The sequence below is a fragment of the Rhincodon typus genome, chromosome 17 (genome assembly GCF_021869965.1).
Source record: "Rhincodon typus isolate 14 chromosome 17, sRhiTyp1.1, whole genome shotgun sequence".
NCBI classification, from domain to species: domain Eukaryota; kingdom Metazoa; phylum Chordata; class Chondrichthyes; order Orectolobiformes; family Rhincodontidae; genus Rhincodon; species Rhincodon typus.
In genome coordinates, this window is record NC_063348.1 from 26,700,956 (window position 1) to 26,714,458 (window position 13,503).

The 13,503-nt window shown below is 39.6% G+C and overlaps 1 protein-coding gene across 1 annotated transcript in view; it reads right to left on the reverse strand.

Moving 5' to 3' along the window:
- Positions 1 to 13,503, reverse strand: part of LOC109921277 (zinc finger protein 143-like) — a 36,874-nt gene that overhangs the window by 22,023 nt on the left and 1,348 nt on the right. The window contains exons 2-3 of the mRNA XM_048607331.1: positions 9,343 to 9,355; positions 8,260 to 8,385 (exon numbers count right to left, since the gene is read on the reverse strand). Of these exons, the coding sequence (XP_048463288.1) occupies positions 8,260 to 8,385; positions 9,343 to 9,355 (139 nt within the window). The remainder of the gene's footprint in view (positions 1 to 8,259; positions 8,386 to 9,342; positions 9,356 to 13,503) is intronic.

The following is a 13,503-nucleotide window of genomic DNA, read 5'->3' on the forward strand; positions in this document are numbered from 1 at the left end:
CATTTCTGAAGGGTCTAGACCCGAAACGTCAGCTTTCCTGCTCCTCTGATGCTGCTTGGCCTGCTGTGTTCATCCAGCTCTACACCTTGTTATCTCACACAAAAAAGGGATACATTTTACTTTGATGTTTGTTCGTTAGATAACTAAACATTTAGGTTAATATTTAATTGGTCCAAACCGTTGTTTCCAGAAAGCATTCGATAAGATGCTACGTAAAATGTTATTGCACAAGACTGGAGCCCACGGTACTGAGGGTACGTATTAACATGGATTTAGGATTGGTTAACACATAGAAGACAAAGTCAGAATTAAAACATAGAAAACAGGTGCAAGAGTAGTCCATTCAATATAATCATAGCTTGTCATATAAATCAGTACACCATTCCCATTTTGTCCCCATAGATACCTTTAGCCCCAAGAATTATATCCACCTCCTTCCTGAAAACATTCAATGCTGTGGCCTCAACCACTTTCTGTGGCAGCGAATTCCACAGGCTCTCCACTCTCTAAGTAAAGGAATTTCTCCTCATCTCATATTTATATGGCCTATCACAAATCCTTAAACTGTGACCCCTTCTTGCGTTCACCCTTCTAGTCCTGTTAGAATCATTCTTCTAAACTACAGTGAACATAGTCCCAAACAATCCAATTTCTTCTCATACGTCAGTGCTGCCATTCCAGAAAATGATATAGTAAATCTTGGCTGCACTCTCTCTAACACCAAAACATCCTCTCTCAGATAAGATCAAAACTGCACACAATAATCCGGGCGTGATCTCACCAAGGCTGTGTACAAGTGCAGCAAGACATCCCTGCTCCCACCAACATACTACTTCTCTTCATCACCTGCTGCACGCGTGTGCACACTTTCAGTGACTGGTTGTACAGGGATCTCCCCCTTTCCCAACCAATCGCCATTCAGATAATAATCTATCTTCATATTTTTGCGATCAAAGTGGATAACTTCACATTTATCCACATATATTTCATCTGACATGCATTTGCCCACTCACAACTTTTTAAAATTGCACCCGATCGTCTTAGCATCCACCTCACAGTTCTTCTCACCCAGCTTTGTGTCAGCTGCAAACCTGAATATATTAATCATTTCCCTCATCTAAATCATTAATACAAATTGTGAATAGGTGGGGTGCAAACAATGATTCCTGCAGTACCCCACTAGCGAATGCCTGCCACTCAGAAAAAGACCTGCTTATTCCTGTTTCCTGTCCACCAACCAGTTCTCTACCCATGTCAGTACGCTACACACAATTACCTGCGTTTTAACTTTATACGCTAATCTCTTATGTAGGTCCTTATCGAAAGCCTTCTGAAGGTTCAAGTAAACTGTATCCACTGGCTCTTCCTGATCAACTATTTAGCGACATCCTCAAAAAATTCTAGTAAATTTGTCAAGTTCTGCTATTAAATCATTTATAATGGATTGTAGCATTTTCCCCACTACTGCTGTCATTCTAATCGATCTGTAATTTCCTGTTTTCTTTTTACCTTCCTTTCTAAACAGTGGGACTAGCATCCCTCCAATCCATAGGAACTGTTCCAGAGTCTACAGAATTTTAAAAGATGATCATTATCAATATATCCACTATTTTTTAGAGCCACTTCCTTAACTACTCTGGGTTGTAGATCATTATCCTTGGGGATTTATTGGCCTTTAATCCCATCAAATTCCTCGACACCATTTCCCTACTATTACAGGTTTCCTTCAGCTCCTATTTCTCACTAGACTGTGTTCCCTCACATTTTTGGGACATTTTCTTGAGTCCTCCTTTGTGAAGACTGAAGTATGTATTTGATTGATCTTCCATGTTTTTGTTCTTATTATGCCCTGTTCCTGACTGTAAGGGACTTACATTTGTCTTCACTAATCGTTTTCTGCAAAGGTGTAACTAGTGGAGTGTCGCAAGGATCATTCAAAGGACCTCAATTATTTACCACACATATTCATGACTTGGAGGAGGGGGCAGAATGCAATGCACCCAAGTTTGCTGATGCTACAAATGTGGGCCGGCTGACATTTTGAAATAAGACACAAGGAATCTACAAGGGGAGAAAGAAAGATTGGGGAGAAAGAAAGATTGAGTGGGCAAAAACCTGGCACACAGAGTTTATTAGGGGGAAATGTGACATCCTCTGGGTTAATGGGGTTGATTTATCAAAGACAGCTGAACAGGTTTGGTCTTCATTCATTAGAGTTTAGAAGAATGACGAATGATCCTGTTGAAACATACAAGGGTCTGAAGGAGTTCTACTAGCTAAATGTGAGAAGATATTTACACAAGTAGGTGAGTCTTGAACTAGGAGACATTGTTAAGAATAAGGGGAATTCATTTAGAACAGATCTGAAGGAATTTCTTTTCCCAGAGGGTAGTGAATGTTTGGGATTCTTCACCACAGAGAGTTGTGGAGACTAGATCACTACAAATATTTAAACAGGAAGTAGACAAATTTTTGAAAATATTAGGGAATTGAGGGCAGCAAGGAGCTGCCATGAAAGAGGAGTTGAGGCCCATGCCAGATCAGCTATGATCTTATTGAATGCCAGAGGTTCGAGTGGCCAGATGGTGTACTCCTGTTCCTATTTCTTTATGTAAAATACATATTAAATTGCCACATTCACAGTTTAATCTTGCAAACATAGCACTAATAAAATGTAAAATTATTGATCATGCTGTAAAAATAGAAGGCATTATTTGAAAAATTAGATTTATTTTTAAAATAGATGTGATTAAATGAATACTTGTTAGAGATGTAGCAAGTTATCAAGGGATGAGATGAAGTAAATAGTCTATTTTCATCAATTAAGATGCCTAGTTAGGAGGGAACATTGATAGATACAACTTTAAATATTAAAAAGTAGAACAGAGTTACATAGTGGGTATGTGGCTGCAGAATGCAGTATTTGTAATTGAGCAGAGATCATGTCAATATTTAAGAAGAGGTTATACAGTCTGCTGAAGAAAAATCAATGACAGCTCATTTGCAGGACGTGCGTCAACATGGTTTCATTGACAGGCCCACCCAAACCCCTCGATTTTTACCATTTAGAAGAAAGCGTACAGTGTGCACACACGTACATCATTACTGTTGAGATTCCCTGTTAAGTCTTGCGATCCAGACTTGGAAATATATCATTGTTCAATCATTGGTACTGGGTCAAAATTCTGGAATTCCACAGGTGAGAGCACTGTGGGAGTATCTTCACCACAGTGACTAAGCAGCAGTTTTAAAAGATGGCTCACCACCACCTCCTCAAGGGAAATCACAGGTAGACAACAAGTGCTGGCCTCGCCAGTAACACTAGACTGGGTGAGCCAAATGGTCTGTATTCGTGTGTAGTTTCTGTGCATTAAATGTTCATTTACCTTTGTGACGGTAACAGTCCGTCAACACTTCTCTAAAACTCCGCTTCCTCCATTTCCTGACGTTGACTTAATCTCTGCTTGTACAGCACAGTGCAGTTCAGAAACTGTGCAAGGAACATGGGGAACATGTCACATATTACTTTGTAGCCCACTAAACAGAATACCAATACCTTTAACACGCAGCTACCTTCAGAGGTATCGTATATATGTCATTCTTATTGTATTATTAAGCAACCACATAACAACAGGATCTTAGGTACTAGAATCGTTTACATTTCAAAGTGAATCACAGAATTCATTGCAGTAAATATTGAAATGTTGTTCCAATGTTGTTGATTTATACTAGCATTTAATTGATTCTTCAGTGTTAACTGACTCAGTTAGGGGCACTCACATCTTAGGCAGAACATTGTTGGTTCAAATACATTTCAGGACTGAACTACATTAAAAGTTATGCAGTACTGAAAAGCAATAATATTTTTCAAAGCACTACTTTCAGGCGGGACATCAAGAATAGGCCAGACTCTCAAAGTGGGTATTCTCTTGTCTGAATATCAATAGTTAGGCCTGCAGGAAAATACTTTCCATTGGTCCAAATTGAGACTGATAAAGCTGTAGATAAAAATAAAGTTTACAGTTCCACTGACTGCCATTCTTTCAGAATCAATACCAACATTAAATGATCAGCTTTATTACTTTCACTTTTGTTTTATACTCTTCTGTAAACATTATTCTTTTGTCATTCACTTTGATCTTAGCTCTACTATGCACCCACACTTTCATCTCTTCATTATATTTTATTTACTTCAGTTTTATTCAACTTCATTATCTCAATTTTCATATTTGTCTCTATTCAGAAATTGTTTATTTTCTTCCAGTTTTTTAGATTTTAGCTCAATTTCTAGTGTAATTTCTTCCCGACATATTCGATAAACTTGAAATTCTGCTACATTATTTTCTCTTTTAGTTTTGTTTCCTGTATTCTTCATTAATGACTTGCTTTATGATGATGACAACAGTTTTTTAAAAATTGTGCTCATTTCTGAATTTCCTCAATTCAAACTACAAACTTATGCTCTAGAAAAGGCAACCCACTCCAGAAATGGTCAACAGCAATAGATTAATTCATGAACATGACTTGCAGCTTCCCAAGCTAATTTAGTTAGTAGCTGGCCTATTCACAGCAACAAATACCTGCTAGATAGTGAAGTTTCAATTCCAGAAAAGAACTACATAACAGGAAGATCCTAGGTTCAGTAGCTGAACCACCCTCTGAGTAAGGAGGAGGAAAACTGACCAGCTATTATCGATAGCTGTTTGAAGTGCACAACTGCAGAACACTGCATCCACCAAGCTTGTCCCACATACACTGAAGTCCTCAGCCAGGCCTTGTTTGACTCCAAAAATGACTACTCAATAGCCTACTTCCCAGTTTTCTATGTTCCACCTCTATGTAAACTATAACTTGTCCAAATCTTCACTTTCCACGTACAGTTTCTTATCAGGCTTCATTGGCTCATCTTCCTCCAAGACAACAATTTTTAAAACCTTGCAATGATTTTTTAAAAATTTCTTTCATAAGGTGAGAGTTTCGTATTGTTCATCCCTAACTGCCATCGAAGTCTGGTGTAGTTACATCCACAGTGCTGCTGAAAGGAGGTTCCATGTTATTGACTCAGCACAAGTGGAGCAACGACAATATAATTCCAAGTCAGGATGGTATGTGGCAGAAAGCAAAACATGTAGATGGTCATGTTTCCATGTGTCTGTGGCCCATGTTCTTCTTGGTGGCAGAGGTTACAGGTTTGGAAGGTGCTGTAGAAGGAGGAATGGTTTGCTGCCTTATCTTTGCACCCTTCCTCATCTCGAGTGCCAGCAAATGTTAATCCACTGTTGATTCTGGCACTGTCACCTCTTTCATTACTCCTTTTAATTTCATGCTGTCAAGCTACAGTTCATATAAAACTGTAAAGTCACAAAGCAAAGACAACATGAAAAATGTTATAGCCCAATAGTAGTTGTCTAGTTTCACACATGAAGAGGCTACTTACATGCAACAATGGTGGGTATCTGATGTCCCAGCAAGGAGTTAATGCCATGGGCAAAGAAAACTTGTTGGAAAAGATGAAGATGACAAAACGGACAAACCCATTTAAGAAAACCACAAACTGTGCCTATAAGCTTCAAATCTACTGAACTGTACTGGCAGTGTTCTTTTTAATTATATATTGGAAGATATGTACCAACTCAGCAAAATCCAAACCCTGCAGGTAATTCTGTTATTGTTGGTACAAAGCCATGTAACTCTGTGGCTCATGTTATCCAGCCAGATTTGGTTGCTATAGTAATAAAGCTTTGTTGAAAGACTTGAAAACAAATAGTCTGTGAAAAACAAATAGGGTCTCTTAAATGATTAATATTTTTCAGCTAGTGACAATGTTATCGCATTGAAATTACACTTAAAGAAAAGGTCATGAATACATTTGACATCTCAAAAAAAAATCACACAACTGAAAAGAATACAGGGTGGATACAGAGCAGTAAATTTGCAGATGAGCTATAGAGAGATGCGAGAACTACAGGGTAACGATAATGGGGTATTCAGTTATCCTAATGTGGATAGTAACAAATTAAAGTACAAAAAATGCTGAAAGGGAAAACTTCCTAAAGTGTGCATTACAGAACTTTCATCTGTGGGTTTTCAACCCAATGAGGAAGCATTGGTGAATCAAGATCTGGGAATGAAGTGAGACAGGTAAAACATTTTAAGTGGGAGGTCATTTGAGGAATAATGATCATAATATAATCAGATCTGAATAGCTTTGAAAAAGGATAAGGAGCAACCAAGCATAAACCTCCTAACTGGAGGAGGCCTAATTCCAATGAATTAGAAAGGCACCTTGCACCTTCCAATTATGTCGAGCTCATCACAAAATCACAACTTCATCTTCTCCCTCCTCCTATGATATCTTCTCCTTTGAGCATTTCAATCTCTACCAAATACCACATCAAGTTTCTCAGAGATATTTTTGATTTCCAAATCATTTGAACAAATTAACTGCTCTCTTTTGCCTTTCATCCTTCAAGTCTGTCATCATCAGTCTCTCCTCCAAAAATCAACTCCTGAGTACACAGTCTTTGCAAACTAATGTCCCTTCTCCAAACTTCCTTTCTGCACTAAAGTCATTTAATGGGCTGTCATCTATCAAATTCATGCCCAGATTTCCCAGAATTCCATGATCGGATCCCTCCAAACAGATTTCCACCCCAAAATAAAGTTGCAAATGGCTTCCTGACACATTACGTAGCTATGGCCACGATGAACCATCCCGCTTAACCTTCTAAATGGCTGACAGCCTTTGATATGTCTAGCTATTCTATTCTCTTCCATCGTCCATTTGGATAGGACTCTTCTCACCTAATTTCATTATTATCTATCCAGTTGCAACCACAGGATCAGAGGATCTCTTCTCACACCTACACTGTTACCTCTGGAGTCCCCAGGGATCTGTCCCTGACTTTCTCTCACCTCTTGTCCACATACTGGCCTCTGCCACAATTATCTGAAAGCATGGCAGGTTCCACATAGATTATGATGACATTCAGCTCTATCACACCATCAGCCCTTTCAACCTTTCCAATGGTCTCTGAATTGTCATGACAGTCCTTGAGATATCAAATACTGTATGAGCAGAAATTACCTCCAACTAAGTACTGGTAAGTCTTAAGTCATTGTCTTCAGTCCCGAAACTCCATTAAGTACCCTCTGACTCCATTTCCTTCAGTTTGCAGCCAGATTGTTCTCAATTTTTGAGTCTTCTTTGACCAGGATAAACTCCTTACCACACATCCACACCATTTTAAACATCATCGACATGTTCTTCTGCAGCATGGCTCAACTTCAATTCATCTGCTGCTGTCACATTCATCCACGACTTATACACTCAAAACTCTGCCAGACCTCACAGCTTCCACCTCACACAAACTTGAGCTCATTTGAAATACTGTGTCATATCCTAACTCACAAGTGCATTTCATCATCATTAACTTAATGTGTTCATTAACTTACACCAGCTCCAGGTTAAAGTCTCAATTTCAGATTACATCTATTTTTGGTTCTAAATCTCTCCATGGTCTAAACCATCACTATCTTTGCCACCTCCACCAGATGTACAACTGCCAAGATCTTTGTGCTCCTTCAATTTTGGCTTCTGATTCATTCCAACTGCAACCTATCCACCATTGGATCCTTGGATTCCTAGGCTCTAAACTCTGAAATTCCCTGTTTAAACTCCTCCATCTATCTTTATCTACCTTCTTCTTCAAGACACTTTCTAAAATCCCCCTCTTTAACCAATCTTTCAATCACCTTTCCTTATATCCCTTGAGAAAAACTTTGGGCCATTTTACTACATTAAAGCTGTCACATTAAGGCAGGTTGTTGCTGAATTACTATGGTATCACTTAGATGAAGTGATATGTGGAAATTGCATTGATACCACTGTGTTTTCTCGGAATCAGGTAATCCAGAGAGGAAAGAAAAGTAGCAGTTGGAGTTAATGGCACATATTTATAACACTGTAGAATATAAAGAAAATAGGCATAAAAATACAATCTATTGTATTTTAGAATTACAGCTTTCAGCTTCATCACTCAAGTTGCCCTGACAACAAACCAGTATCAGATTGCAAACATTAATGTTTTTACTGAAAACCCAAATATTTTCAAAAAAGGTCCTCATAAAAAAAGCTGGTTACCAAACAGGATACACGAATTTGTATTTTTAATTGAGGATATGAGGATGAAAAAAATGTGAAGAGAAGTGAAAAATGCTTTTCTTTAACCAAATGTAATTTATATATCCTGTTTTGACCTGTGTGAGTTCGGATGTGTTTCTGCAAATCCCCTGAGGTTTTAAACGCTTTGTCACAACTTTCTTCTGGGCACCTGTATGGCTTTTCTCCTGTATGGGTTCTTGTATGGCTTTTTAATCCATATCCTGAAACGGGAACAGAAGTATTCATAGAGGAAAATAGAACATTGAATAGTCATGGAACTAAGAAAACAGACTTTTAATCAGATTGAAGATCTAACCAAAACCTCAGCATAACAAACAGTTTTCTCATGCTTACTGACATTGGACGCAGTGACAAAGGAGCATCATCATAAAACAAATGGAAAGGAATGAGGTAGGTAATTGCTGCATTTTGTTTAAAGATTTCAAATGATACTATTTTTGTAGCTTGTACTCAGTCTGCCTGTTTGTTTATTCCAATGAATAAACTCAAAACTGGACATGCATGGTAAACCAGATGAATGGATAACTAATTACTAGCAGTGTGAAAACTAACTATTAATTTCTCAGAGGAGTTATGTCAGGGCGTTGTGGAGTTGGTGGGAAACTGCAAATCTGATGTCAAAGTTCAGAATCATTGGAACTGAGAGCTTGCCAGATTTCAGATTCTTCCAGACTTTGAACACAAGATTTATAATCAAACCAGACTTCGCACTGACAAACTGGAATCATGTGCTAAGGATTCCCAGGCAGCTTTGCAAAGACTATTTTGATTTCTGGCCACTGTGACTCTCGAGCAGGTGTTGAAAGAGACAGGGTGGCCAGGAAATATGGATCAGTGACCAGGAATGAGAAAGAAGTGACCAGTGTTCAACAGCAACTTATGTTTTAATGTAGTCCTTCACCTCCTGGCTTTTTCAGGCAAGCATTTTTATCTTTTCTTAGAGAGGACAGGAGGACTTTAAAATTGTTACTCGAGCTGTGTGTTGACCTTGGCAACTGCATTGGTAAACCAGTTGCATGAAGAGTTGGGTGGTGCATAAAATAGGCATGAAGCCTCCTATTGTTAGATGCTTTTTTCAAGCATCAGTACTAGGGCTTATTTTGATGCCTATTCCAATATTGCACGCAGATGTCTATCTCTCAAACTGTATGCATTACCTACGTCAGACACCTGTAAAACAAGGAGTCACTAATAATTTAACTAAATATCAAAAATGTCTGTACAGCTGGATTTTGAATAATGTATGTGGAGTTCTCCTTCACTCAGTGTTAGGACATCTATTTGTTTCAAATTTACACAAATGGCTTAACAACTCAATATGAAATTGTCAAGTTTGCTCAAACTCAAAGGGAAAGCAGAATGAAAGACATTCCAGCATCAGAAATAATACAGATAAGGAGTCACAAGATAGATCCCTAGTGTCAAACATCAGAGTTATGAAGACACAGTTGAAACACTTGGTATTTTCAGTCTGAAAAAGAGGAATCAAAGCAATGACTTGTTGGTGGCTGAGAGAAGAGAAAGGAAAAACACCTACTTTTTTAAGGAATGCATTGGGTTGATACCATATAGTTCTTTTGCACTATTTAAACCTTTCATTATAATAACATATAATTAGAATATCCCTTCATTATAATGGAACACCTCTGTGATTCTATAATATCCATGGTATTTCTTCCACGATTGGTCATTTTTTCTGAAAGCAGCCCCTGAAATGGGCATTGAAACAGAGTGGAAATCATAAATGTACAGTTACTTTCACTGGAGCTGACTGTAATTTGTTCACAGCTGATAAATAGAATTTATAAATTCAAAACCAAGAAGTTACGAATATCAACTAGGCAGCATGCTGGCTCAGTGGTCAGCATTGCTGCCTCACAGCGCTAGGGCTATAGTTTGATTCTAGCCTCGGGCAACTGTCTGTATGGGGTTTGCATGTTCTCCCCGTGTCTGCGTGGGTTTCCTCTGGGTGCACTGGTTCCCTCCCACAATCCAAAGGTTAGCAGGTTACACGGATTGGCCATGCTAAATTGCCTGTAGTGTCCAGGGATGTGTAGGTTAGCCATAGGAAATGCAGGGTGACAAGGTGACCGGGTGGAGGTTGGTGAGTGCTCTTCAGAGAGGCGGTAATGGGCTCAATGGGTCGAATGCCTTCCTCCACATTGTAGGGATTCTATTCTATTCTAGTAACCTTCATTTGGATTAGATACTCTGAAATTCAGACTGTTATGGGTGATTCGATCAAAGCTTTGAAATATTAAGGAAGGCAGATCAGGTAGATAGAAACTACTTCCCTTAGTCAGAAGTCTAGGACTATGAGAAGTAGGCTAAGAATTAGGGCCAGCTCTGTTTACAATAAATATTAGGGAACACTTCTACACACAAAGAATGGTTGAATTTCAGAATTCTTCCACAAACAAAAGCTAATGCTAGATCAATTGTTAATTTTAAATCTGAGACTAAAAGGTGTTTTTGTTAATCAAAGGTATAATCGATACAAGATTAAATGTGGGTTAATGGAGTTAGGTTGTAGATCATTTGACTGCTGACCTGAAGCATTAGCTGTTTTTCTCTCCACATGCTGCCTGATGTATTGAGTATTGCCAGCTTATTTTGTTTGCATCTGTCTGCTATACCAACCAATGGAACACAGTTCATGCTTTTATGGACAAGTAGTTTTAGTCCTGTTTCACCGCATAATAGAACAGTAAATTTTGGGGTATTGTACTGGTTGCAGCTGCTGTTTCAGTACATGATTTGAGCTCTGGGCCACCAGCTTCAAGTAGTCAATGTGCAGAAGCTCAATATTACAAAACAATAGTCGATTGATTTTTATTTAGTATGTGTTAAGCTTCAAACTTAAAGCAGAGATTTTATCTTTACCATATTAAAACTACTCAGTTTTAAATTACCTTATTACAAAGCATTAAATTCTCACTTCACCATGTCACTGCAATTAAATCAGAATGATAGGTTTTTCAATTATTTTTGTATGTATAAGTTTTTCTTGATTTTGAATACTAGAAAAGATCTCAGCTATTGATTTTGATAAAAAATCATTGACCTGGAATATTAACTTTGTTTCTTTGTCCACAGATGCAGCCTCACAGGCTCAGTATTTCCAATATTTTCTGTTTCTTTTTATAATATAATCTAAGACTCTTTTAAGTAGATAATACTTCATTCAGGAGAGGTGATGGCAGAGTAGTATTGCCGTTGGATTAGTAATCCAAAGACCTAGGTAACCTTCTGGGAACCAACGCTCGAATGCCATCATAGCACATAGTGGAATTTGAATTCAATAAGGTCTAGAATTAAAACTCTAATGATGCATCTGGTGAATCTGGTTCGCTAATGTCCTTTGGGGAAAGAAATCTGGGTTCCAACCTGATCTGGCCTAGATAAGACTCCAACCTGACAGCATTGTCGTTGACTCTTAACTGTGTTCTGAAAAGGCCTAGCAAGCCATTCAGTTGTATTAACAACTACAAAGAAAGAATGAAACCGGACAGACCATCGACTAGGGCACCGGAAATGACAACAACAAACTTGGCCCTGATGTCTCTGGAAAGTCCGCCTCAACAACATCGAAGGGTTAGGGCCAACATTAGAAGGCCGTCCTTCCAGCATAAGGTAAGAAGTATCTAACAGCCTGATATAGTCATACTCTCAGAACCATACAGACAACATTCCATACACCACCAACATCATCATCCCTGGGTATGTCTTGCATCTCACTAGTAGGACAAATCCAGCAGAAATGGAGGCACAGTGGTGTACAGTAAAGAGGAAATTGTCCTGAGAGTCCTTAAGCTCGACTCTGGACCCCATGAGGTGTCCTGACATCAGATCAAACATAAACAAAGGAACTTCGCCCTGATTGCCATTTACCATGCACCCCTTGGCTGTTGAATCAATATTCCTCCATGATGAACATCATTTGGAGGAAGCACTGAGAGTGGCAAGGGCACAGAATGTGCTCTGGGTGGGGGACTTAAACATCCACTACCAAGACTGGCACAACAGCACCACTCCTGACTAAACTGGTTGAGTCCCAAAGGACAAAATTGCTGGACAAAGATGCTGCTGTCTACAGCATTTGGTGAGGGTAAAAAGAAGACAGGGAAATAGAAATGTGACCTCATCCTCACCAATCTGCCTGCCACACATACATCTGTCTACGACAGTATGGGTGAAAGTGACCACACATTTTTTTAAAAATTCATTTGTCGGATTTGGGCATCACTGCTGACCAGCAATTATTGCCAGTCCCTTGTTGCCCTTGAGAAGGTGGTGGTGAGCTGCCTTCGTCAACCGCTGCTGTCCACCTGCTGTGGGTTGACCAACAGAAGGGAATTCCAGGATTTTGACTCAGCGACAGTGAAGGAGTAGCAATATATTTCCAAGTCAGGATGGTGAGTGGCTTGGAGGGGAACTTGAAGGTGTTGGTATTCCCAAATATCTGCTGCCCCTGTCCTTCTAGATGGAAGTGCTTGTGGGTTTGGAAGGTGCTGTCTGAGGATCTTTTGTGAATCTCTGCAGTGCATCGTGTAGATAGTACACACTGCTGCTACTGAGCGCGGTGGTAGAGGGAGTGGATGCTTGTGGATGTAGTGCCCATCAAGATCGCTGCTTTGTCCTGGATGGTGTCAAGCTTCTTGAGAGTTGTTGGGGCTGCACTCATCCAGGCAAGTGGGGTGTATTCCACCACACTCCTGATTTGTGCCTTGTAGATGGTGGACAGGCTTTGGAGAGTCAGGAGATGTGTTACTCGCTGCAGTATTCCTAGCCTCTGACCTGCTCTTGTAGCCACTGGTTTATGCGGTGAGTCCAGTTGAGTTTCTGGTCAATGGTAACCCTCAGGATATTGATAGTGGGGGATTCAGTGATGGTAACACCATTGAATGTCAAGGGGCGGTGCTTAGATTGTCTCTTATTTGTGATGTCATAGCCTGGCATCTATGTGGGGCGAATGTTACTTGTCATTTGTCAGTCCAAGCCTGGACATTGTCCAGATCTTGTTGCATTTGGGCATGGACTACCTCATTATCTGAGGAGTCGTGAATGTGCTGAACATTGTGCAACTCATCAGGAACATCCCCACTTCTGACCTTATGATGGCGGGAAGGTCATTGATCAAGCAGCTGAAGATGGTTGGGCCAAGGACACTACCCTGGGGAACTCCTGCAGAAATGTGCTGAAGCTGAGATGACTGACCTCCAACAATCACAACCGTCTACCTATGTGCCAGGTATGACTCCAACAACCAGAGAGTTTGTCCCTGACCTCCCATTGATTCCAGTTTTGCCAGACTCCTT